The sequence below is a fragment of the Perissodus microlepis genome, chromosome 15, assembly GCF_051167445.1.
Source record: "Perissodus microlepis isolate ML-2025 ecotype Zambia chromosome 15, ASM5116744v1, whole genome shotgun sequence".
In the NCBI taxonomy this organism is placed as follows: Eukaryota; Metazoa; Chordata; class Actinopteri; order Cichliformes; family Cichlidae; genus Perissodus; species Perissodus microlepis.
The window spans coordinates 14,024,990-14,049,307 of record NC_140475.1 but is presented as its reverse complement, the minus strand read 5'-3'; the positions used below and the strand labels follow the sequence as shown (position 1 = coordinate 14,049,307).

The 24,318-nt window shown below is 41.4% G+C and overlaps 1 protein-coding gene across 1 annotated transcript; it reads right to left on the bottom strand.

The window, feature by feature from the left end:
• Positions 1-1,033: 1,033 nt before the first annotated feature.
• Positions 1,034-22,390, bottom strand: tagapb (T cell activation RhoGTPase activating protein b). The gene is made up of 14 exons (XM_084953361.1): positions 22,035-22,390; positions 17,532-17,617; positions 11,008-11,178; positions 8,240-8,404; positions 6,107-6,148; positions 5,683-5,767; positions 5,530-5,583; positions 5,080-5,149; positions 4,680-4,819; positions 4,223-4,384; positions 3,765-3,874; positions 3,258-3,444; positions 2,936-3,017; positions 1,034-2,817 (listed from the first exon to the last, which is right to left on the bottom strand). The coding sequence occupies exons 1-14, from the start codon at positions 22,107-22,109 to the stop codon at positions 1,688-1,690; spliced, it is 2,559 nt and encodes an 852-aa protein (XP_084809487.1). The 5' UTR covers positions 22,110-22,390; the 3' UTR covers positions 1,034-1,687.
• Positions 22,391-24,318: the final 1,928 nt, after the last annotated feature.

Sequence of the window (24,318 nt, the reverse complement as noted above, 5' to 3'; positions counted from 1 at the left end):
CACTTACCTGAGCTCAAACCTGTGGAGAAACTGAGAATCCTCACCTGGATCTGTGCCAGTTAAAGTCACAAAGAGTTACCTGTATTAACATCGGCCTGAACTTTGTGGTACCTGGAATACCTGTGAAGAAAACAAGAGACTCACATCCTTTGCATGAATAATAATCTCCTGAATTGCGGCAAATGCTTAGCTTTTGTTAACCTGAAAGCATTCATTACAATTATTAAACTTTATCCAGTGCAGTTTAGTCTCCAAACACTTTGACACCTAATGTTGGTGGGGAACTGTTGAAGCTGAACCCTCTAAAGTGAACATGCACTTCTTGAGTTCTTCCCCTGTGGAAGGAGGCTTCTGTCCATCAGCTTCCTCCTATATCTGTGTCTTATTTTCTGGGCTATTTTCTTCATGCATGCATATTTTTCAACTGAACAGTTCTGTTGTGACATATATATTTCTAACTTTATTTGCACAAGTTGCCTTTATCTGATTTCTATAGTTTGTATATTTGACACTGAATGTCAAAATACTGACACCACTTCTGTGCATGCATGCACTTGCTTGTCAGTATAGCAGATTATGATTTTTTTTGTGTGTCTGTCTTGGTGTTCAGTATTCAGCTGGATAAATCAGGCTCACTTTCAATCAGTTTAAATTTGGAAAATTAGACAAGAAAATCAGCTCGTCAAGGAAGGAAAGAGTGTGTTAACACCGCGTAGAAAGGAGGAAGGAGAGGTGGCATCAGCTCATCTGCAGTCACAGACAAGAGGAACAGCAATTCGCAGAAAAACCAAATCCGCCCATGTGACAGAATCTGGTTTCCTTCAGCTTTAGCATATGTGCCAGAACACGCTGTTCTCTCAATGAAGCCTGTTAGCGCGTTACGCAACATGTCTAGAAAAGAGAACTCTGGCCAGAGTAGTCACTCTCCTCCTTTCTGTCATTAATTTAGACACTAATGATTGTACTGCAGGGTGATTTAGCAGCAAACAAATGTACAGGCATTTGTGAAGGTCACAGATACACAGACAGGAACTTGTTTAGTTTGTAATTGTTTTTATTGCATTCTTATATTCTTTTTACTTTGTTACTTAAAACTGTTCAACCATACGTTTTATGGCACCAAAACACTCATTGATAAAGATTACATACATTGCTAGCTTACTTTATGTACAATTCAGCATACAAATACAAAAAAGAAAGATTATCAGAAAAGTGCTTTAATGTAGTGGAAGAAGAAGAAATATGCAAAGTGAATTAGATTCACAAAAAGCAAACAAACAAACACACAAAAACCATAGTGAACATATATTATACTATACGGTAAATATCACCATAACAAACAACACTTGAGACGAAACATAGAAATTCGTAGCATATTTTCTCCACAGCAAACTGTGTTCATAGCTTCATTGTGATAGACTAAATATCTATCATCGTAACTACACCGAAGTTAATACTTGTACTCTTAACAGTACTACTGAGAATGTGCAGCCATAAAGGCGTCACATAGCTGACATTTATCCAAAGTGAAAAAGTGAACGATAAGAACACTGGACTTTGTGCACCAAGCTTGGGTTGCTGCTGGCTTTCAGCTTTGCTCCCAGTAACTCATGCCTGTGAATTATTTCTGTCTACAATATTTGCAGATTGTGACAAAATCCAATCTGCAGAGCAGATATTAAGTCAATCAAACGTAAGACTCCTTTGCATAGGAAAGTTCCTCAAACACAGGCTGGCTGCATCTCCGTGACACGACATCGTGTTGACGCGTCGACACGGACTCCGACATGGCTCTCTGGCGGAAAGGCTGCCGTAGATTGACAATGTCTGATTCCTGGGGAATGCATTCCTGATTTTGGATGCACTGAGGCTTAGAGTCATAATTTACAGAGGATGGACGAGACCTGCTCCTCATCTCCTTTACAGTCAATGAGCGATACTGTGGGGGGGGACCCACATTCTGCACCGCCTGTTCGTATGATGGAGGGCTGCAGGGCTGCCTGCTGTCCACATGCTTGAAAACTTCAATCGCAGACAGAGGGCGTGGTCGATCCACAGGCTCGGCCGGTGGATCAGCTTCGCTCTGTAAGTCCTCCTGGAGGGTTTCGCAGGGGAAGGCGTTTTCCTTCTGTGAGTCTCTTTTCTGGCTGTTTCTGCTAAAGGCTCCTAAGCTCCTGGTCCTCATTAAGACTTTAGTGGCAACTCTCATGGACTGAGAGCGCTTCCTTTCTTGTGGTTTGGAAATCTCCTGCTGTCCCTTAACAGCCACTGAAGGCTGGCTGCTGGCGTTTGCCTTCCTCGAGCATCCTGGTGACACCATTGGGGAACTGGTGAAAACAGAGCTCTCTGAATGGTTAGAGGTAGTGCTTTCGAGGGAAGAGCAAGAACAGTCTTTGCCCATGAAGGGCTGCAGATCTCCATTGGAGTTGTTCAATTTTAAGAAAGGCATAGTTGGCCTGGCTACGCTACGGCCTCTGAGCAAGAAGGAGTCATCGGAGATCTGCTTTTTCAGAGGCTGCTCGGCAAAATCTGCCTTTTCTGTGGAGCAGTCCTCGTGGCTCCTGGCGTGGCTGCACAGGCCCTTGAGATCGTCCGAGAGGAGGATGATGGGCTCGGAGCACCGGCGGTTGAATTCTGGCTTTGTGTTGAAGACAGCATCGGACCAAGAAGAGGTTGTCGTGCTGGGGCTGGGCGATGAGGATGAAGAAGTAGAGCCATATTCTGTAGACGTGGACATGATATTCTCTCCCACCTCTGCATCTCCATCTGGGTCGGTGCTATCATACGCAGAGTCCTGATGCTGGGAGGAGACAGAGTCTGTCGAGCAAGGAAAGGAAGACATGATTAGAATCCATTTAATCTCATTTACCTCTGTAAAAAAGGCCCATAAAGGTCTCTCAGCATTATTGGGGGCTTTATTTGCTAATTAATTTACCTTCATCTGTGTCCAGTAAGACTCTGGTATTCTCTCCAAGAATGTCACAGTTCTCAATCAGGAACTGAGTAAGATCTGTCACCTGCAGAGAATCACACAAAGACAAGCAAACATTAGTAAAATGAATAACAACAACAAAGTCAAGGGATTCTGTAGACAAATTCAGTGCTTCACTTGGTCCAAATACTCGGTTTGTTATTAGCACCTAAGTATGTGCTAGTGCACTCCCACTTATGAAACCGCTTGAGGTTTTTTGCACTGTGAGCCGCGAGGCTTCAAAGCGCTCAAAGTGAGAAAGTAAATTCATATCACATCTTTTTACCTTCTGCATCTTCTCCTTCTGCTCCTCCAGCGAGGTGTCATCCAGCTGCAGCAGCGTGGGGCCAATGCACACCGCCAGATTGTAGGCATCCATCTTGTTGATGTCTGCGCTCTCCAGGATGTGATGGAAGACGCAGATCAGATGCTGCAGGAGGAGTCTGTTCAGCCCAGGGAGATCATCTACCACCCTAGTTCGCGGGTAGCAAAAAAAAGGAGAAGCAGGAAGGGGAAAAAAAACAACAAAACGGTTAGCTTGCCGCTCTTTTTTTTTAGAGTCTCTTCCTTTTTTAAAACAGTAGACAGACTTAAAAAAAGAGAAGTGGGCTACGTTCCGGTCGGATTATATAGCGAACATATGGAATGATTAAAAACTTCCCTCAAAACCACAAAACCAGTCATGAAAAAAAAGAACATAACTATTTTTTTTAAACATATAAATTCTTTTTTTATGTTTTTTGTTTTTTAAACGGGCAGTGCCGAGGCTCATTAGCAGACATCGACTGCTTACTTTGTGATTTCCAGAGTTCTCTGCTGGGTGTCTTCAATGTCCAGAGCCGCCATCCACTTGTCATAATAGTCAGATCTTAGCAGGCTGCCAGGAAGCTCCTTCAGAAAACTCTATAAATAGGAGAAAGGCATTGATTAGACACATGTAAATTAGAGGCTGTGCACTAGCATATTAAATATGATTAAGACCACCTATTTGACAGCTTCCTTGTCAAGCGGTCTAACATATTCAAGGAAGTACTGCTGCTTTCTTAGAAACTATAGCAGAGGGTAAAGCAGTAGTAGTGTGGCCGTTGTGGTAGCAGTGGTTAAAATAACCTACAGCTGTAATGCTTCTTTATCAGTGATGTAGAAAGTACTTTAGCGCTAATATTAATCGTGGATTTGCACATACGTGGTAACGCTAATAGTATGCGCAGAACATGTGAAGTGCGAGCGCCTCTCAGTATGCAAACGTACTTTGAGTAGTCCGACGAGCAGAACGACGGGCAGATCGCCCATGTCCACACTGCCGCCGCTGTTCAGCTGCTCTCTGATGTCTTTCATGCTCTTGCTGTTGCACGGCTTTCGAAACACTCCCTCTGTGGAGGGGCCTTTCTTCCTCAGCAGCACCAGCAGCTCCTGATGAAGCAGGATGGGAGAGAAGGAAGATGAGATTATCATATATAAAAACACACCCACAAACACAGCAGCTCTGCATGTGTGTGTGTGTGTGTGTGTTTTTGTCTTGGCTTATTAATGTGCACCGTTTGTGCGTGCACGCATGCTATCATATTGTATTCAATCTTCAAAGCATTAAGAAATCATTTTAAAACACAGGCTGCTAACATCTTGAAACCAATGCACAGAAAGTTCTCAAAGTGAGCTAAGCTACTGATATGACATCAACTCTGACATTTATCAAAGGGCAACTTACTGTGACTGGTTTGGGAAGTGAGCAATCGTCTGGGCATATCTTGTGGAGGGGCTCTCCAAACAGCTGAATCTTGTTTTCTATTTCTGGTCGCTTTTTGCGGCCCTTTGACAGCCTCCTCCTCACCACGTTCCACTTGGTGTCTGTTAGGAGCAGAAATGTTTTATCCATTTAACATTTTATACTCATAAGACACGGCAACAAAGGCAGACGTGCAAAGAGTCAAAGCCCCGAGTGCCAAAAACAAGCTTTCTGTACTTGTTCTCTCTTATCAGCGGCTAGATTTCCTTTCGTCTGTGGTTGTTCTCTTTGGTCTCTTCTCTGCACATGGCACATTTAGCGAGGCCCTCCCTCCCACCAGAAAAAAAAAAAAAAAACACCGTAAAGAGATTTTCAAACTCACCAGTGGGCTGTCTCTGCCTCTCCTCTTGATTATTCAACTGCTTCGACACAGCGCAGATCTTTGCGTTGCCCTGGTGACAAAATAAAGAAAAAGTGGCATGGTGAGCAACGTGGAAGAGGAACACGAGCATGCAACAGTAGCCAAGGGAGGGGTTGTGGCTTTTTTTGTGTCAAATTGCACGCCTTCTAACACGTGAATGAACAAATGTTAAATTAGTCTTTTAGATGTTCAAAAGACAGATTTCTAATTATTTTCAGAATTCTAATATAATGATTGCATTAATTGTGCAACTTATCAGTATGTTTGCACTTTCTGCATTTAACATACTATGTTTATTATGTAACAACTGTCCACTGAGCGTTAGCGCAGAGGCACAGCTGTTTTTTACCAGCAGGTGTCTATTTTGAACATTTTCTACCATAAGAAGCCAGAAAAACTGGGATTACTTACATCGAGTGGAAACTCAATCAATTCTTCCATGCCACCTCCTGTTAGAGTTTTGGTCTGTGGGAGACGGAAATGAGTAGTTTTTCTTTAATAACGGCTCTTAAAAATGTTTATGTTTTTAAAAAGAAATGTGGCGGAGCAGATAGCGAGACTTACTGTGATGTTGCCACTCAACACCTTCATCAGGACGTCTGGAGGAAAAGAAGAAGAACCGGTCCTCGTTTTTGCTTCTTTAATTTTTCTGCAATGACGATGAAACACTTACTTAGAGGAGTGGCACTCACTGACTGTTTATCAAGTCTGAATTTTGAGTTTATAAAGCAGCAAAACAAAAAATAAAATGATGAAGTTATTGTGGTTCAATAGAGCCTCAAGAGATTATTAAAGAAATACAGTTTTACATTGTTACAAATGCTGCCTTGATGTTTGCATAACTTAAGAAGCCGATATGAATATGTGCAGAACAATTACAATAAGTGGCAGAAGTGATCGAAAAATTTCACAATGCTTTTTATGAATGACGATAAATGGGAGAGCGCCTGCGAGAGTTTGCTGATATAAACAATGATCTTGTTCTTACCTGTGAAGAGTATCTAACCAGCGTTCTTTCACCTCAGGCGAGCTGTGGGCAAAATAACGGCATGGTAAGAGTTACTAATCCACACAGACTGAAACAAGCCGGCAGATTACAGTGGGAGGAATGACACGAAGTGCGGCCCTCGCTGTCTTTTAACAGCTCCGTCGGAAAGTGTAACTCAGTCATGGGAACAGGAAGCAACGTCACGGCGGGCCCCGACCAGAGACATCTTCCACTTCCTCATATGCTTGCTGTGGCTTCGTGTCCATCAGTGGAAACACGCCGACGAAACAGACGAGCCTACGTATATACACCTGTGCGCTTTCACCTTTCATGACCTGATTTAATGCCAGGTGCTTTAATTATAAACTGTCTGCGCACAGGCGACGGGAAAGTGTCAACAAACGAGGCCGCAGCCTCTCACGGGATCCACGGTCGACTCGGTGTGAGTGAGCAGGAGTGAAAGTTTCACACACTGAATCATCACCAGAGTCCGAGCATCCAATCAGAGAAACAAATCGTCTCATTTTCAAACAAAACAGCTCAAAACCTACTAGTGCATTCATCACTTTCTTGGAATACAGCACCAGCTGTGAAATGGCTCTTGGTTTGATTCTAATAAGTTTGCGAGAAACGTGGGAGTGACTGCTCCAAATGAAGCATTTCTAGACTTTAGTGCCGTTTGGTGCTCTTCATCATAAATTCACCAGAGAGAGAAAAATCTACTTTGACTCCTTTAACAATGGAAATGTCTAGACATAAAGCATCTGATGTGTTTTATCTTTATTGTAAAGGCCAGCATTTCCAGATAAAGATCATCTGATGTTAATTCCCTCCCAGCTCCACACTTCCTATTTTACAACCTTTTTGTCTTGTGATGCTACTCTGCGGACTTTCTACTTGCCACTTCCCTATTTCATGAAGGCCACAGATCATCTGACCTTTTACTACATATGCACGAGTGTGCATATGTGGAAGATTTCATAAACTGAATGACCGGCAAAAAAAGCAGTCTGCCGAATAAGAAACAGAAAGCTTATAGTTGCAACAGTGTTTTTATATTGCAATACACTCGTATTTTCTCCTCCGTCAGTGCTTTAACAGATTGTTTGCCTTGATGTCTCTCTGTAATCTTTTCTTGAAGAGCTCATGTGGCCTTTTGGAAATTTTATTCTGGCCTATTTATTACTTTTGGTTTTCATCAAATTTCACTCCATCTACTCACAGCTGTGGTTTACGACATATGCAAATACTGAATTAAGCAAAAAACAGGATAAGCTCCACTGCGCCTGAAAGCTTGCACAGCATGGCAGCACAAAGGTTAAGCTCTGAGAGGTGTGTGTATCCGTTTGCCAAGAGGCAATTTATTTTCAAATAAACTTCCCACACTACCATTGAGCCCTGACTTTAGACCGTAAATATATTTTGTTTTATTAAATTCTCCATATTGCCAACAGCTGTCCTCTTTAAGCTTGTGAAATAGGTTGTTGTGCTGACTAATAGTAACCAGAAGCCTATACAGTCAATTAAATTAAGTCTGGTCTCTAATCTGATTCTCAGTTCCCACTGTGGCCCTTCGTCAACTCAACTTTGACGCCTCTTTATTGAGATTATCCATCTATTTACTTCTGCTTATCCAATTCAGGATCACAGGGCTCTGTAGCCTTCCCCAGCTGCCACATGGCGCGAGCCAGGTACAGCCTGCAGGGCTAACACAGAAACACAGACAACAATTCACATTCACACCTCCAACTCATTAATCTAACCCCACTAACTGCATGTATTTGGGCTGTAGGAAGATGTCAGAGTACCCAGAGACAGACACGGTGAAAACATGCAAAGCCCACACAAACAGACCAGATGGAGGATTTGAACCCAGGACCTCCTTGTGGTGTGTCATTGTGCTGCCTTATTTAGATTACATATTTCAATATTAAAGGTATACCATAAAGAAGGAAGAGCAACAATCAAATGAAGATCCACATGTGAGCTGTGATGTTTAGACACGTGTATCCAGGTATTTGAGCGTACAGTGAATCAGTGACTCAACACTAAATATGCTTGGCCATTTCCATGTGAGTCATTCACTGTGTGTATGAGTTTGTGTGTGCGGGGAGGGGTAGGGGAGCTTCTCACCGGAAACACACCAGACAAAACGTGAGATCCCAGGCCAGGATGAGGGTCAGCCTGAGGTCAATGTCACCAATCAGTCCATCCTCTTCCTCCGGTTCATCCTCAAAACTGTAAAGCCAGACGTCCTCAAGACTGACTCTGTGCTTCAGTCGGTAGCTGGCAGGCGACCTGTCGAAACAGGAATAAAAATAAAACCAACACTCCTCTAAATAATTTTCATTAATTTGTTTCTAAACATGTTGTTTTCTTAAGATTACAAAGCAGGTTTCAGTTCCATAATTTTTGGATGAGTGATTGATTTTCTTCCCTCCTGTGAAACCATTGAAAAAATATCTTTTATATGAAATAGCGCATTTCCTCTCTGTGAAAACATTGGCACTGAACACAGAAATAAAAACACGGAGAGAAAAAAAAAAGCCGTAATCTCTCCTGTGACAGCTTGTTTTGAAAGTTGGCCCTTCATGGGAATAATCGTTGGTTATTTCTGCGAAATAATCAATGATCTACTCTTGCACCTGAATTGCTGACTGATTGCTGCACTTGGTCAAGCAACAATGGTCACATGCTAAGTGTCAAAAAAAGGGTCAAGATTTCGATCATCCCCCAGTTTATTAAAATAGATACAAGTTTATGACAAATAAGAATCTAAAAAAGAAAAGGTGACTCATAAGAGATTAGAGAGGAATTATTATTTGAAAAAAAAAAAAAAGGAGCTGGGAGGTGTTTTGGTACTAAAATAGAAGGAGAGAAGCGATGTGCTGATAGAAGTAAACATGGGTGCTGTTTATGTGCACAGCTGTTGTTGTTTTGATTTGGCAGATTTCAGCCAGTACTGTTTGCCCAAAGTCAGTTTCTGTCAACAGTATCTTACTATAAATACACAAAGTGTGTCGCCATAATTTCATCACAATAACACATATTGAAAATTGCCAGCATTTATAGGCAAACTATAGGCATGTAAAGTTATGAAATCCTCTAGAGTACAGACACCTACTTAAATGAGAGATCCATGATGTTAATAAGTTTTCTATGTGGGACTGTGACGTGTTCTTAATTTGGAGTCTGGCGCTTGAGTTTACATTTCTGTTTAAACACAGCCCATCTGTGCACACTCTGCATTAGATTGGTATAGATCTAACAAACAAAAACAACTTAGAGACTTTTTAAAGGTGTTGTTACATGAGTTGTTGTTCTGAGACTGTCCTCCCCATGAAAAGGTTGTTTTTGTGTAAGCTGTTACGATAACATGATAGCAATGAACATTTGGCCCAAATGTGGTATGCAGTTCTCTTGCGACCCATATGTGGCCTCCACTGATTCTGAGTGAATCTGGATGCACTCTCTCAGCCGCAAGCACACCTTATACAGGTCAGTTATCGGGCGGTTTTTCACATTAGGGCAACATCTGGGCCTCTCAAGTCTTGCTCATGCTACAGCTGAATCAGAAGTTCCCCAAACGTGCCTGGTATCTGGGTTCACATCTTAAAAGATAAACAAAAGCTGTGTGAACTGGGTAGAGTTACCACCACTGGAATCTAACACAACATAGCTGTGTAACGTGTTTTTAACTGTTTGAAAGGTTGCATTTGAAATCAAAATATGATCTCCTCCTGACTATTAAGTGACCAGGTTTTGTGCTGCACCTTAGCCATAGTGGTTCTGAATATGAACCTAACAAGACTACGAGTGAGAAAGTGAAAGTAAACAGCAAAGCGGAGCTAAACTTTGGCCCGAACTCGAAGCGCGGATCAAAAATCAGGTGTGCTCGTGACACCTCCACCTCACCATCCACCTACACGCTGCTGAAACGCTGAGATGGGCTGTTTCACATTGTAGGAGAAATGAGAAAAAGTGCCCTCCGACACCTGCTGTGTGCCTGTTTCTTCACAGCAAACTAAAAAACACACACACGCAAACACATAATGAATAATAGTAGCACACAATCATCTCTAGATGTAATGATCTCATAGATTTATAGGCTCAAAAAGGCTGTTATGCTGTATGACAGTGGTGTGCCAGCTGTGTGTCTACAGGAACAGTAGGCAGGTTGTGGTACAGAGATGAGTGTGATGTCCTCCCACTCATTAGGTATAAAACTTCCACCGTGTTTGACAAACAGATCTGATCTGACTAAGCCATTTAAACAGTGATTGCCTGAAGGTGTATTTAAATACTGTTTACATTTAAAAAAGAAAGGAAACAGAGGTTTACTTATACGGAAAAACAATAAATAGGATGTTTAATGGTGAAGAAAAGGTGTGGGTAAATGCTCAGAACATCTCAGGGTTTTCAAATTTGAAGAATTTTAAGAGTGATTTGAGCCACACAAGCACTTGTGAGAGTATTGAACCAGCAGCTCTGTTGTTCGCTTCAAAGCTGAAGCGAAGGTTAAAATAACTGTTGAGTTTCCCCTAATGTGACTCCACTCCAAGGGAACCACCCAACTCTCTTCTTCTACTAATTTAAAATAAGAGAAACGACTCATAAACAATGTCTGTTGCTGGGAGATTCCCCATCTCTCCGAGTAGAGTCCAAAAATACACATTTTGTTTTCACTTCCTCTTTCGCTCTCCCATTCCTACTGTACAAACACATGATGATTTTCAACAGAAAGTTGCTAAAACAACACAGTGGCAGTTTCCTTAGTTGTGATTTATTTTAAAATCTCCAGTTTTACAAGCAGAAACTATCTGGGTTTCATACACACACTCCTGAAAATATCTGATCATCACAAGCTAAAATGCTGGGGTTTTAGATTAATAATATCTTACTTGAGTTTGGCGAAGACAATCACGTCGCTGAAGAGGAACAGGTGTCTCTCCCTGGTTTTTGAGCCCTCAGTGACCTGAACGCACTCGTCCAGCAGCAGCTCTCCGTTCTTGCTGGCGAGGCCGAGGACAAATGGACTCTGCTCCACAGACACCCAGCAGGGAGCCTCCTCCCTGAGCCAGAGGATACACACCAAAAAAAAAAAGGAGTGGGTGACGGGGAGAACCCACAGCCGAACGAGTCTAAATATGGTGATTTCCACATGGAAATGAGACTGATTTTGCATCTGAGAGAGATCAGGTTCATGGCATAGTTTAACAGCTGGAGCCTGATGTATGAACAATAATATGACTTTTTCATAGAAGAATAGGCGTATACATGTAAGTCAATCCTGATAAGGTGAAGCACAGGTGAAAAATAAAGTTAGATGTAGTTCAGGATAAATATCAAAAACTCATATATACACTCACCGGCCACTTCATTAGGTACACCGTTCAACTTTCTAATCAGCCAATCCCAGCACCTGACATGGTCAAGATGACCCTGCTGAAGTTGAAGCCAAGGACGGGGAAGAAAGATGATTTAAGTGACTTTGAATGTGGCTCTTGTGGTTTTGGTAACTGATGGGCTGGTCTGAGTATTTCAGAAACGGTTAATCTACTGGGATTTCCCCCCACATAACCATCTTATCAGGGTTTACAGAGAATGGCCCATCAAGTTAATAGCAGTTCTCTGGAAGAAAAAATCCTTTGTTAATGCCAGACAGAGGTCAGAGAAGAATAGCCAGAGTGCTTCGAGCTAATAGGAAGGCAACCGTAACCCAAATAAATACTCTGTGCAACCAAGATATGCAGAAGAGCGCCTTGACGCAGAGGGGCTACAGCTGCATAAGACCACACTGGGTGCCACTCCAGTCAACTAAGAACAGGAAACTGAGGCTAAATATAAGAAAACTCTGTTTGATGACTCCTGATCTCTGTTGTGACATTTAAATGGACGGATCAGAATTTGACATAAACAACATGAAATTATGTATCAACAGTTCAGGTTGCTGGCGGAAGTATAATGGTGCATTTAGCCACCACAGTGACCAGATCTTAAGACAATAGAACATTTTTGGGATGTGGTTGAAAAGGAAATTCACATCTGGATGTGCAGCTGACAACTCTGCAGTAACTATGTGATGCTGTCAAGTCAATATGGACCCAAATCACAGAGGAGTGTTTCCAGCACCTCGCTGAATCTGCACTACGAAGGGTTAAAGCAGTTCTCAAGGCAAAATTAAGCCCAACATGGTACTAGAAAGGTGTACATAATAAAGTGGCCATTGACTGTATAAGTATATGTATATATTCTTTTTAACTCTTCCAGGCTCCTTGATGAATTTATTTGAAAAAAAAAAGGAACCATGCATATGCACAACATCGTAAATGTGGCTAAAAAAAAGATGAGTTTCTACTAAAACAGAATCAGACTTAAATTTTATGCATCTGTCTCCAGATGTTTCTGCTAAAAATGAATATTAATCACTTCAGGAGAACAAATTTCCGTAGAAATGTATAATTCATATGTAACAAGTTTTTCACCAGAAACGTATGAAAGCCGATGGTTAAGATGTGAATTGGTATGCATGAAACTGCCTTGTCATAAGAGGACATACCAGAAAATGAAGAATGAGTTAGTGAATCCATAACTACCGCTATGTATGTTTAATTTTACTCTTAGGCTACTTACGATAATAACTAATTTGAATTCTAAGGAAATACAGCATAAGTGCAGAAAAAATGGATGATTAGAGCCTGCTGAGCCACCCACCCCTTGTTTTCTAAACTTTTCTGTAGGCACACTGTCTTGTAAATAACACCACAGGGTCACATTACTAATACTTAGTGGACTACGGCATGTTTTTCAAGTGGCATGCTTAGAAGCTGATGCTTTAAGTGAACAAACATGTTCCATAATAATATCCTAAAAACTTAAATTTGTCACTGCTATTGTGTTTTTTGGTTATTTTCCAATATGGGTAACACAATAAACCACTATTTGTCTGATCAATTTCCTCCAAAGCGCTGTTCCTCCTCCAAATATCACAGAGAGCAGAAATGATGCTCTAATTCAGAGAATAAATGTCAGATGTGTGCATAACGGCATCGCCAACCCTGCTTGATTGATCCTGGATCAATAAGGTCATCTTATTCTTTACAGACAAGTGGTCTGATATCAACTTACTAACTAAAGTTTGGTTATTTGTTCAGAAATGACATTTACCAACACAACTTAAAACCTGACTCACATATTCTTATCTATGCATAGACGCTGGTTTTCTCTTACTCTTCATAAATGCCATCTACCTGGATGGAGGAGTTTGTCACATTTACTTCACTGGACTAACTACTGGTGTTAATTAATGGTAAATGGTAAATGGCCTGTATTTGTATAGCGCTTTACTAGTCCCTAAGGACCTCAAAGCGCTTTACACATCCAGTCATCCACCCATTCACACACACACATTCACACACTGGTGATGGTAAGCTACATTGTAGCCACAGCCACCCTGGGGTGCACTGAATTAATGTACAAATAACACAAATATTTGCGGTCAGATAACAAAAAATGAATGTAAAAAGCCAGCATGCTCATGTTGTTGCCTCCCTGTTGTGTCTAGAGTGAGCCTGTGAAGATGACAAGAGAGTAAGAGCAAGTAAGAGTTGTTTGTTCTAAATGCATATGAAACCACATTTAGTGGTTGATCTTCCCACTTGGTCCGGGGGAAGAAATTCAAATTGTTATAGTAGAGGTACTTCCCCTGACTGCTGGAGATGACACATTAACTACGGGCATATAAACTGTGGGAGAAGCTTTGTGTTTGTACTTACAACAGGATAAACCATAGAAGTGCAATAGTAAAACTGTGTTAACACGAGCATGCCACTGCTTTGTTTGTTTTGTTTTTGTTAAATTTCAAAGATAAGTTTTACAGACTGGGACCACTTTTTTTTCTTAGTAAATATTGATGTAAAATCAGAAGATAAATGCACTTTACCTACTCTTGCTTTGCTAATTAGCCAGGCTACACAGGCAAAAGATAGCTTTGCTTTGTAGCTAGCTGCGCTTGGTTAAAATGAACCTAAATTCGTGTGTTTTGTGGACTAAAATTGAAGGCACGAGGCTAGATTAGATATTTGTCTACTTGGCACACAGGTCCATAAATGTATTTTGTTGTTTCTAAACATCAAAACTTTGAACAAAGCTAAGCCAGCTGCTCCGCTAAAGCTAACACAGACCTAGCCTGCTAACCAAGCTAGGTGGGCAACACTGTTTTTTTTACTGTTCTACTGCTTTTTTTTTTTTTTAACATATTCTTTATGTACTAATATTTCCATTCATTACAAAGAAGTCCAAATTTAGCAGCACTGAAGTAAACCATTCACAGTGACCCTGTGAGGTAGATGGTCTAAATCAGGTATAAGAGGTGTAATCATGCCTGTTCAACTGTGCCTTACTACAAATATCTAATCAAGCCAGTCACATGGTAGCAACTCAGTGCATCTAGGCATGCAGTCATGATCAAGACAACCTGCTGAAGTTCAAAACTGAGCATCAGAATGGGGAGAAAAGACCAAAATGTTGTTGTTTTTTTATGTCACAGGTCACAGGGGTCAGACTGCTTCCAGCTGATAAGAGTGCAACAGTAACAATTCATTCTTGAAGAAGATGGGCTACAGCAGTAGAAGATCACACCCACACCAGGTGTTACTGATATTATCTAAGCTAGAAAACTGAGGCTACAATTCACACAGACTCACGAAAACAGGACAACAGAACAGAAATACTCAGCCTAGTCTGATGAGTCTTGGTCTCTCCTGTAACATTCATATTGTAAGGTGAGAATTTGGCATGAACAACAATAAAGCATGGATCCACCTACCTTGGATCAACATCTCAGGCTTCTGCTGCTGGTGTAATGTTGTGGGGGATATTTTCTTGGCACATTTTGGACAACTGAGCAACTGAGTGATGTTTAAGCACCACAACCTACCTGAGTATTGTTACTGACTATGTCTGTGCCTTTATGACCACAGTATACCAATATTCTGATAGCTGCTTCACTAGATTACACATTGTGTTACTGAGCATAAGAAGGGTGTCCAACCCACTACGAGCAAAGTGTACCTAATAAAGTGGCCTGTGAGTGTATATAGTGTCAGAAAGACGTGAAAACTGGTCGAAAATGGGAATCTGATACAGTGAATTGAAGGTACTTTTTCTTAGTTAAGCAATAAACTAGAGTATTATTTTGAAATAGTCACGTGGGGGAGGGGTTGGGGTTTTTTTGCTTTCATCGCACAGCATTTTTTATTAGCTAACTCAGGAGCCTGGTGTTTAAATATGTTCAGCTTTAACCATCTTTATATTTAATAAGTATAAAACTATTGATTCAGTGTCGTTAGAACTATGATTCACAGCTTTATTTAACACTGTATTTTCACCCCACTACATCATTAACACATATATATGTAGAATCCAATAATAACATAGTGCTTAACTCTGTGAAATAATATAGCTGTATATGTCTGGTTCTGCCTCTTCATGCTGAGGTATACTCTACGTCAGTGGCAGTCCCACCATAGTGAAACTGACACCCACGAAGTCCAGCCCCCTCATGGAAATGCCTGATGTGTGTGTGTGTGTTTGCGTTTGCGCGCTGATTAGCTGAATGTGTGAGAGTGGGATGTGTCTGACATTTCTCTTTCTGCTTTGAAGGGATCGCCCACTGCGTGCTTTGGTGGTCTTCACATGACAACGTCTGACGAGTGTGATCGTTATAAGGTTAAATTTTATAGCCGAATCAAAGCCCACGTGTCTGAAATGCCCAAAGACAAAAAAAACTGTCAAACTGAGGGTTTGTTGAGAGGAGTAAAAAAAAAAAAAGGCTTTGCATTGACAACATATTTTAATTATTCAGTTTTCTATGTTTGAGTCTCATCTAAGGCCACGTTTCCATCTATTTAACGACGTTTTCAGAAAACATTTCAGGTTATTTGTTAGCCTAAGCTTACAATGATAAGATAAGCTACGTTATTATTCCAAAAAAATGTCCGCAGGTTGCTAAAACCCCTCAGGATATGAGCTCAGCGTGTTTAAAATAGCAGCTGTAGCCGTGAATTAATTTCTGTTTTAAAATACTGAGAGATTTTTTGGCTTCTTGTACACTCAGCGAGCAGTTATCGCACAGCTTCTAAAATCAGTCATCCAGTGTTATTACTGAAAGAAACTGCTTTACGGGAAACATAGAAAGGACCTTTTGTGGTTCATGAAATTAAACTCAGGGACAGGAGTTAAGATGTTGCTGTAGTAATATCTGGAAGCACGCTGTTTAGTTTCATATTGAACTGATTGCTTGTGCTGTCAAAACAAGGAGGTGCTGGTAATGACCTCCTGTTGATTTATTCAAAAAGGTCAACTTGTCATGGGCGAGAATAACCGGTTAATTAGGTTTCCTTGACAGATCGATATCGTCCACGCTGCTCGCCCCTCACAGCCCGGTCATGGCCGAGGTGAGGAGCCACAGCACATGTGCACGTTGTTGTTTCAAAACCCTGCTGTGTAATTTCCCGTGGGGCCATCTGTGTTTGTGGCCTGAACAGAGTAGGCAGCGTGGCCTGCAGGGTGACAAAGCGTGACACGTGGCGGGATGGAGGGGAAGTTAGTTTTTTGCTTGTCTATATAATAGTGTGAGGCTATTCTCTAATGAAGAGTGTGCTGCCATCTATAGGGTGGAGGCGACAGTGAGGCTACTTCTTCTTCCTGTGATTGCTGTTTTGATTTTTGAATTTTGGACTTGACTAAACATTGGAGCCTGACTCTCTAATTAGATCAAACTGAATCAGACCCAATCTCACCTAAGATTTAGCTTTCTGACACCTAAATCTCACATGTGACTCTAGAATACTTTGGTATACAGAGGAGTTAATGGCTGACTCAATGATTCATAGCTACTCGGGTCCTGTGGCTGCAAGACAAGCCCAAATCCTCACACTTCCACCACCGTGCTTGATAGCTGGTATGAGGTGTTTGCGTAGACAATACAATACAATTCTCCAAACATGGTGCTCTGCACTCCAGGTTGACTTCTGGGAAGGTTGTAGTGAATGCTCCAGCACACTTGCCATTGATCAGTTAATCAAACGTATTTGATTGCACCTTTACTGCTACTTACCCTCTTAATCGCTATGGAAACAGTACTTTTTTTCAATGATTTGACATTTTAAAGCTAAGTGTTCCATTTCCATCATAAAAACAAATACATAACTGTGCATCAGATAATTACACAGCCTTACTTAGCGCATACTTCCTTCCCTACGAGTTATGCTGAGCTGTGCAGAGACTGTCGCAGCAGAAAACTGTAAGGCACTGTTGTGCGTACAGCACTATGATCAGAGTGTGTTAAAATGACTCCAGGCCGTACAAGAAAATAACGGTTGCACATGTGTAAATGCATCTAATAAGAGAGTCTTTTGCACACCTGATAGGGGACCATGGCATCCCCAAAGCCTTCCCAAAGACCAGCGATGGAGCTGAGCGCCGTCTCTGAGCCAAGTGTCTGAGGTGCTGTAAGAAAGCAGAAGTGATAGATAAACAAAACCTTTTGTGTCTGCCGGGAAAATAAAAATCATTAACTCATATCTGTCAACATTTCGCTGACAAGACGCAAGAGACACAGAAGCATTTCAGTCAGGGAAGAAAACCGCAACAGAAGGTTTGCTGATTTGCGAAATTTAATAACGGATACACTTTATATTGGGCCGCAATCAGAGATGGCAGAGATGGCGGAGCAGTGAAGCGTATATTTAGACTGAGGAAATAACTTACTCCCTGGTGACCTTCCACCTGCAGACAAACGAGTACAGGAACAGCTTCAAGAAAGGCAGCTTAATCGCTTAAAATAGCTGCTCAGTCAGAGGTTCCATTAAAGTAAATACATTTACCAAGAAAAGAAATGAAAGCAAGCAACACAAAGTACTTTAATTTACCAATTTCCACCCTTCAGAGGCCAAATTTTACATTTCACTGCTTAAAGTATTGAGTACTGAACTTAATCCTGCATAATGCTGTGGATTCCAATCAGAAGGCCGTCCCTCTCTGCTCTAACAAGTGAATACATGTGGACAAATAAATGTTTGTAGGGGGACAGATAAAGGACTGAAGGATTCAAGTGCCTTAGCACAGAATATACAATGTTCAAATATAAGGAATTGTACAAGATAGCCAAAGGTAGGAATGAGTTCCTGTGTGGTTCAGTTGTCCTCTATATTGAAGGCCAAACATCTGTGTGCAATAATAAGATTTTTTTTTTTCTTGTGACAAAGGACAACCGAGAGAGGATTTGAAATTCAAGAGTACACTTCCATGAAATTAATCAGCACCGTGTGCACTGAATACGTCTCACGTGTTTGCATAAAGGAGGATCTGTGTGGAAAGCGAAGGTAAACTGAAGCCATAACTACACATACGAGCTCTGAAATCTGGGTCAGACACTTCCTCCATCACATATCAGCTTCAGTCTCGGTAGTTTAGGACGCTGATTGCCTGATCGTATTTTCTCACTGCAGTTAGTGTCGAGCTTTTTTGCATCGGACCGTGTAACGATCTGCAAATAAAAACAAATCTCACGTGAACTGTGAAAACGCTGAAAGAGTTGCTTCAGGTGATAAAATTGTCGACACAAATCAGTGGACACAAATATGAAACACTGATTTGAGTATTAAAAAGGTAAAAAGGGTTGTTTTATTGCTCTCAAGGCATCGGCGTAACTTTGTACTGAACATTGGGGGGGGGGGGGGGGGGGGGGGGGCAAGATCTCTGTCTAAATAAATAAATAAATCTGGGTAAATATAACCCCCCTAACCCCCCTAGAAATTACACCCCTGTCTCAAGGTTTGATTTTATTTTGTATATTTAAGGCACATTTATTTACAAAGTTCAGATACAAAAAAATATTTATTTTCCTGAGTTATCAAAAACACTTTTGATCATTTAAAATCTATTAATATGACTAGAAAAGTTAGACAACATAACAGCTAGACACTCACTTGAAATTTTATTAGGTACATCTTGGTATTACTGGGTTGGACCTCCCTGTTTGCCTTTAATTCTTCGTGGCACAGGTGCAAGGTGCTAGAAACATTCCTCTGAGATTTTGGTTCATATTGAGCTTGTCACCTGAGTTTTGTGACATGGTGTGTAATGATGGTGGAAGCAGCCATCAGAAGGTGATTACACTGTAGTCATAAAAGGATGAACATGGTCAACGGCACGCTCAGACAGGCTGCGGTGGTTAAATAATGCCCAGTTAGCATTAAGGAGTTTAAAGTGTACCAAGAAACTGAAACGTTGACACAAGCCAGGAGGGATCCGTGCTTTCATGTTGTTCACAGCAAGTTACAGTTTTTCTGATCTGTTCTTGTCCAGTTTAGTGAACTGTAGGCTCAGTTTTTTCTTCTGCTGTTGTAGCGCATCTGCCTCACAATTTGATGTGCTGTGTGTTCCGAGATGCTCTTCTTCATACCTTGTGAGTTGGTTTGAGTCACTGTTGCCTTCCTATCAGATCAAAGCACTCTGCCCATTCTCCTCTGACCTCTGACATCAACCAGAGATTTTCACCTAGTGAACTGTCGCTCACCCGAGAGTTTCTCTTTTTCAGATCATTCTCAGTGAACCCTAGAGATGGTTGTGTGGGAAAATCGAAGCTGATCAGCTGTTTCTGAAATATTCAGAGCAGTCCATCTGATTCTGTGTTTGAGGATTTCTCTTTTATTTGCTTGTTTATTCACACGTGTATATCTTCCTTAACTTACTTTTCTTTTACTTAGTTGCACTGATGGATGAATAGTCTATTTCTACTATTTCTACCTTTTTCTTGTAAACAGCTTTTCTTTGGGGAGTTTTGAATGCATTTGAAGAGTTTAGAGGAACTTCTGAAGTTGCCTAATAATTGTTGGGTAACACTCCGACGCACTTGGACATTTGTTCATTTGCGTGAAGGAAAACAAACAGTCTCTCTCCATCCTTGTTATGGCTCCTGATGATGATGATGTTGCGCTCTAATTGTCAGACAAACTGAGAAATTGGATGAAGCAGAGTTGGAGATGAAGGAGAACAACAACACAAAACAAACAAGAGCTGGAACTCTTAACAAAGTGTCTCTCTCTGACGTCTGTCCCTGCAGCTCGGAGCCAGGCTGGCGCACAAAGTCCGCCGACTGATGACGGACGCGACGGAGGACACAGAGGCTCATTGTTACCTGAATCCTGGAACCACAAATGCACGTCACTAAGGGAGCGTGGCCAAAAGTGTCACCATTAACAAGCTCTATCTAATGGAGATTTGCTTTGTTTTTAGTCTCTGCAGTAGTCTAATAAACACTTTTTTTATTCTTTTTGGAAAAGCTGATAATATTTCTCTCTCACAGTCAACAAATAGATCAACAGCACCCACCCTCTGAAGTATCTCACGCTCGGCTGTTTTCTTAAACACACTTGTTGGGAAAATCTTCCGTTACCGAACGTTTGGTATTCACAGAGGATGGTCCATGTGGGGCTAATTTCTCTTGATTATAACAATAAGAATAAGAATATTAATGCACTCAATATTCATTCTATTAAGAATTAATAAAGCACCTTTTTACCAGGGAAACGATAAATTAATGTTTTTTATTACTATGGCTGTAACTTGGCTAGGTTTGGGTATAAAACCAAATAGTTTTGAGTGCCTAAGCCTATCCAGGAGAGATCATAGGTGTCGGTTCCGGAAATATTATTATCACAGTTCAAAGAAACAAGTGTGCATTGCTTAGTAGAGACAGGAAATAAAGCAGTTGCCACAAAAAAATGCTATTTCCTCTGTAAACAGCATTTTGTGTGGTGATGCCTTGTGTATACTCTTGCCACGGCAAGAGTTGAAGTGTAGGTTGGGTTATGGTTAGCCATTTCACAGTAAAGCGGATTCATCTGCTCGGGTTCAGGATAAAGTGAGGGCAAAAATACTCATCAATGGGGGCAACTGCAGTGAGCAGAGAGCCAGCCTGTTGTGATTTGGTGCTGTATAAACAAAACTGAATTCACTTGAACTGTATAAATCAAAACCTCCAAATCCAATGATGTCCTCTATGTTATGGAATTGATTAAAAGGCACTTTTAAAGTGCTTCTGTGTGTTGCCCCGATCTACATAGCACACATGCTGACCTCATATAAGCCAGTTTGCAGGTTTAGACCCTGTGATTGGCTGTTTCAACGTCAAGCCTTAAAAGGGGGTTAACATATTTCTGCTGTGAGGATCTCTCATCTTTGGAAAGACCTGCCTAAATTCACCTTTTGGCCAAATTAGAGACCTCACTGATGCAAATTTGCAGGTTTAGACACTAAGATTGGCCCCGTCTGACTGCTCCAATTTTGAGATTGTTACCAAACTTTCTTTCATGAGGGTCCATCATCTGTTGACGGACCTGGCTAAGCTGAGCGAGCTGTTAATCGCTTTTTAAACAGAAGAGTTTGAAGTTTAAGGTTTTCATTAGAGATCAAATGTAACTGTTCCCGTATTATAAAGCTATTTGGTTTATCTAATTATGACTTAGATGAAGATCCGGCCAAATCAGTGAATAATCAGTTAACAAACCGCGGTAAACCTGAAAGGCTCGTAGACGTTTTCTTGCAGCTTTTCGTGCTTCTGTTGCATCTGCACTCCGTGGAAGCTCTGAGAGGCTACATCTCTACACCTCTCACTTGCCACACGCCTTTGAACCTCATCTGGAACGACCAATTTTACCTGAACCCTCCCACTCACCCATTTTCTGTCATGTAATCACATTTCAGCAGTCAGTCAGTGTTGTGATGTTGTATTTCCTCTCTGCGTCTTTGATCATAAACCCCTCACAGACGCATAGGAACTGATCAAAATAACTCTTCTTTTTGATATCACAAAATTGTCACGATTATCACCTTTGCGAGTAAATAATGGGCGCATACTTACGGGATGCAGTGAAGCTGCACCGTCATCATAGCTTCCTCTCCTCATTGCTCCAATTCCATAATCTGAACCGTCCATCCTGGTGTCTCAGATCCCAGAGGAAGCCCTCGACCCCTCTGCTGTCCTGTGCTGAAGTCTGTGTTGTCAGTTTACAGTTTCCACTTGGCAAAGCAGAGGAGAAGCAGTTTGCGTCCCGGTTTGAGGGCTCTGCTGTGAATGTGGTGGGGGAGCGCATCCACAACAGCTTCTTCTCTAACTGGTGCTAATGAGGGTTTGAACAATGGAGGCCAGGCTGGCACACAGAAGAAGAGCGAGGGGGAGGGGGGGTGTTTGTGGCTGACCTGGGCCTGCAGTGCCACTCTAACCCCCCCCCCTCGCCCCCTGAAAACCTTTTTCCAAGCCACCACTTCCTCCATCTGATCATCCCAGCCTGTCCCGTTACGCTTCAGCGAGGCAGCTTCCTCCCATAATGAGATCGGCCTGCATCCTGACATGGCCTGCTCGTCCTCATTTCCAGACTAACGAGGGTGAGATTCTGTGACAACAGGTTCCTCAGAAAAACGAGGCCTCACAGATCGGTCCCACGTCCCTGTTAAACATATAGAGATGTACTTCTGAGTGTTTATAATGAAAATCAAAGCCGATTTTTAGCCAAGTATGTATTTAAGTCTAAAATAATTCCATTCCCAGAGTGAGCGGGCAAACCTAAAGAGTGGTGCAATAAAAAGTAGCCAATCAGAGTCAAGCGGTAGACACACCTCCTGTTCTGCTTCTCACGCAAACCACAAGTTAAAAAATAGATAAATTATCATGTGATGATGTCACAGTGCAGTAGTAAAGGTTTGTTTTCGGTTTAAAAACGGATGCTTTATTTGAGTTAAAGAACATTTGCCAGTGTGGTTACAGTATGTGTGTCGCAAAGCTTTGAAACAGAAAACAAACAGCAAGTTCCTGTGGAAAGAGCTATTGTTTTATAGCTTCACATATCCATCCTGACCTCCTCCATTATTCTGTATCATAAACTGCATTTAAAAGATGGAAGTAGCCGTATTCCTGACTCTCACTTTTCAGGGGGACTTGTGCTTTATAGTATTGTGGCTGTCCATATCTTGATCTTTTTGAAACAGAACTGATTTTGGCTCGGTTTTGGAGCCAACCATGGAACCCATGCAGCAGGCAAAGCTTTCTTTCCGGCATGGAGATATAGTTGGACACATCAGCGGTGAAGAGTATTACTTGGATTAATCTCTGATGCATCCATCGGAGTATGACTGCTAGATAGAAAGCACATCAGCATTAAAAAAAAAAAGTGCTTGGGCGAATAAGGCATGTTGTACTAAGTACTGAAGAGTCCTCCAGAGTAGAAAAGCTCTATACAAGAATAAGTCCATTTAAAATCTTTCATTTACACATGGGATCCTGGGTGCTGTTCGGAGGTGTCCCAGTGAAGCAGTTACCCTTCTCCCACTAAAGATATGAGGGATTAAGCAGTGCTGATTACTTAAGAGGTTATACTATCAAGTCCTATAAGCTCAATGAGTCTGTATGTACACGTTTTACCCTGTGTGGATAAGAGGAAATCCAAAATAATTTCAAACTTGTGCATCATATTAAGCCCAAAATCGCCACGACATTCATGCCCATGATGAGTGTATGTAAACCTCTGACTACAACTTTTTATTTCAACACAATAAATACTCACAAAGCTAATCACCATTTCTCACTGTGCCACTTTTCAAGACCATAATCAGACAAAGAAATTAGAACAGTTTTGTCCTACTACAAAACATTAAATAAATAAAGACTATATTCTTGCCTTTAATGGTTTCTATAGACGAACTATGAAAACAACTTTTCCCAGAAAACTTTTGTTTTGCTAGACAAAGAACACGAAGGTTTTGTGTTTCAGAAAAATGTTTTCTTGCTCTCCTTTCACAGCTGTGGCTGTTAACTTGTGGTTTTTGTGGTTGATTGTCGGGCCAATCCCTTTAACTTGAAATCATGCTTGCCAGTGTACTGTGGAGGAGAAAACTGTTTTTCAGCGCATAATAAATGCCATTTCTCTGGCAGAGAGAACCACTCACTGTAAAAAGTCCCCCAGCTCAGGTGCTATTTTGATAGAGCTGATGGTATCTCGCAGCAGACAGAATAAACATCGGGACATCACGAATGTCTGAAAGTGTCTCGAGATAATTTGAAGATATCATTTCTAATCTGGCCACATAACCTCACACACTTACTTCCTGCTTTGTATTTGGAAAAAAAAGATAGACAAACACAAACTAGT

Excerpts from the sequence above, each read along its gene's own strand:
- tagapb (XM_084953361.1), bottom strand. The coding sequence starts at position 22,109 with ATGGACGGTTCAGATTATGGAATTGGAGCAATGAGGAGAGGAAGCTAT. Across the intron at positions 6,149-8,239 it reads TTTTGTCTGGTGTGTTTCCG|CTCGCCTGAGGTGAAAGAAC; the intron begins GTGAGAAGCTCC and ends TTTTGCCCACAG. Across the intron at positions 3,445-3,764 it reads AGAACTCTGGAAATCACAAA|GGTGGTAGATGATCTCCCTG; the intron begins GTAAGCAGTCGA and ends CCCGCGAACTAG.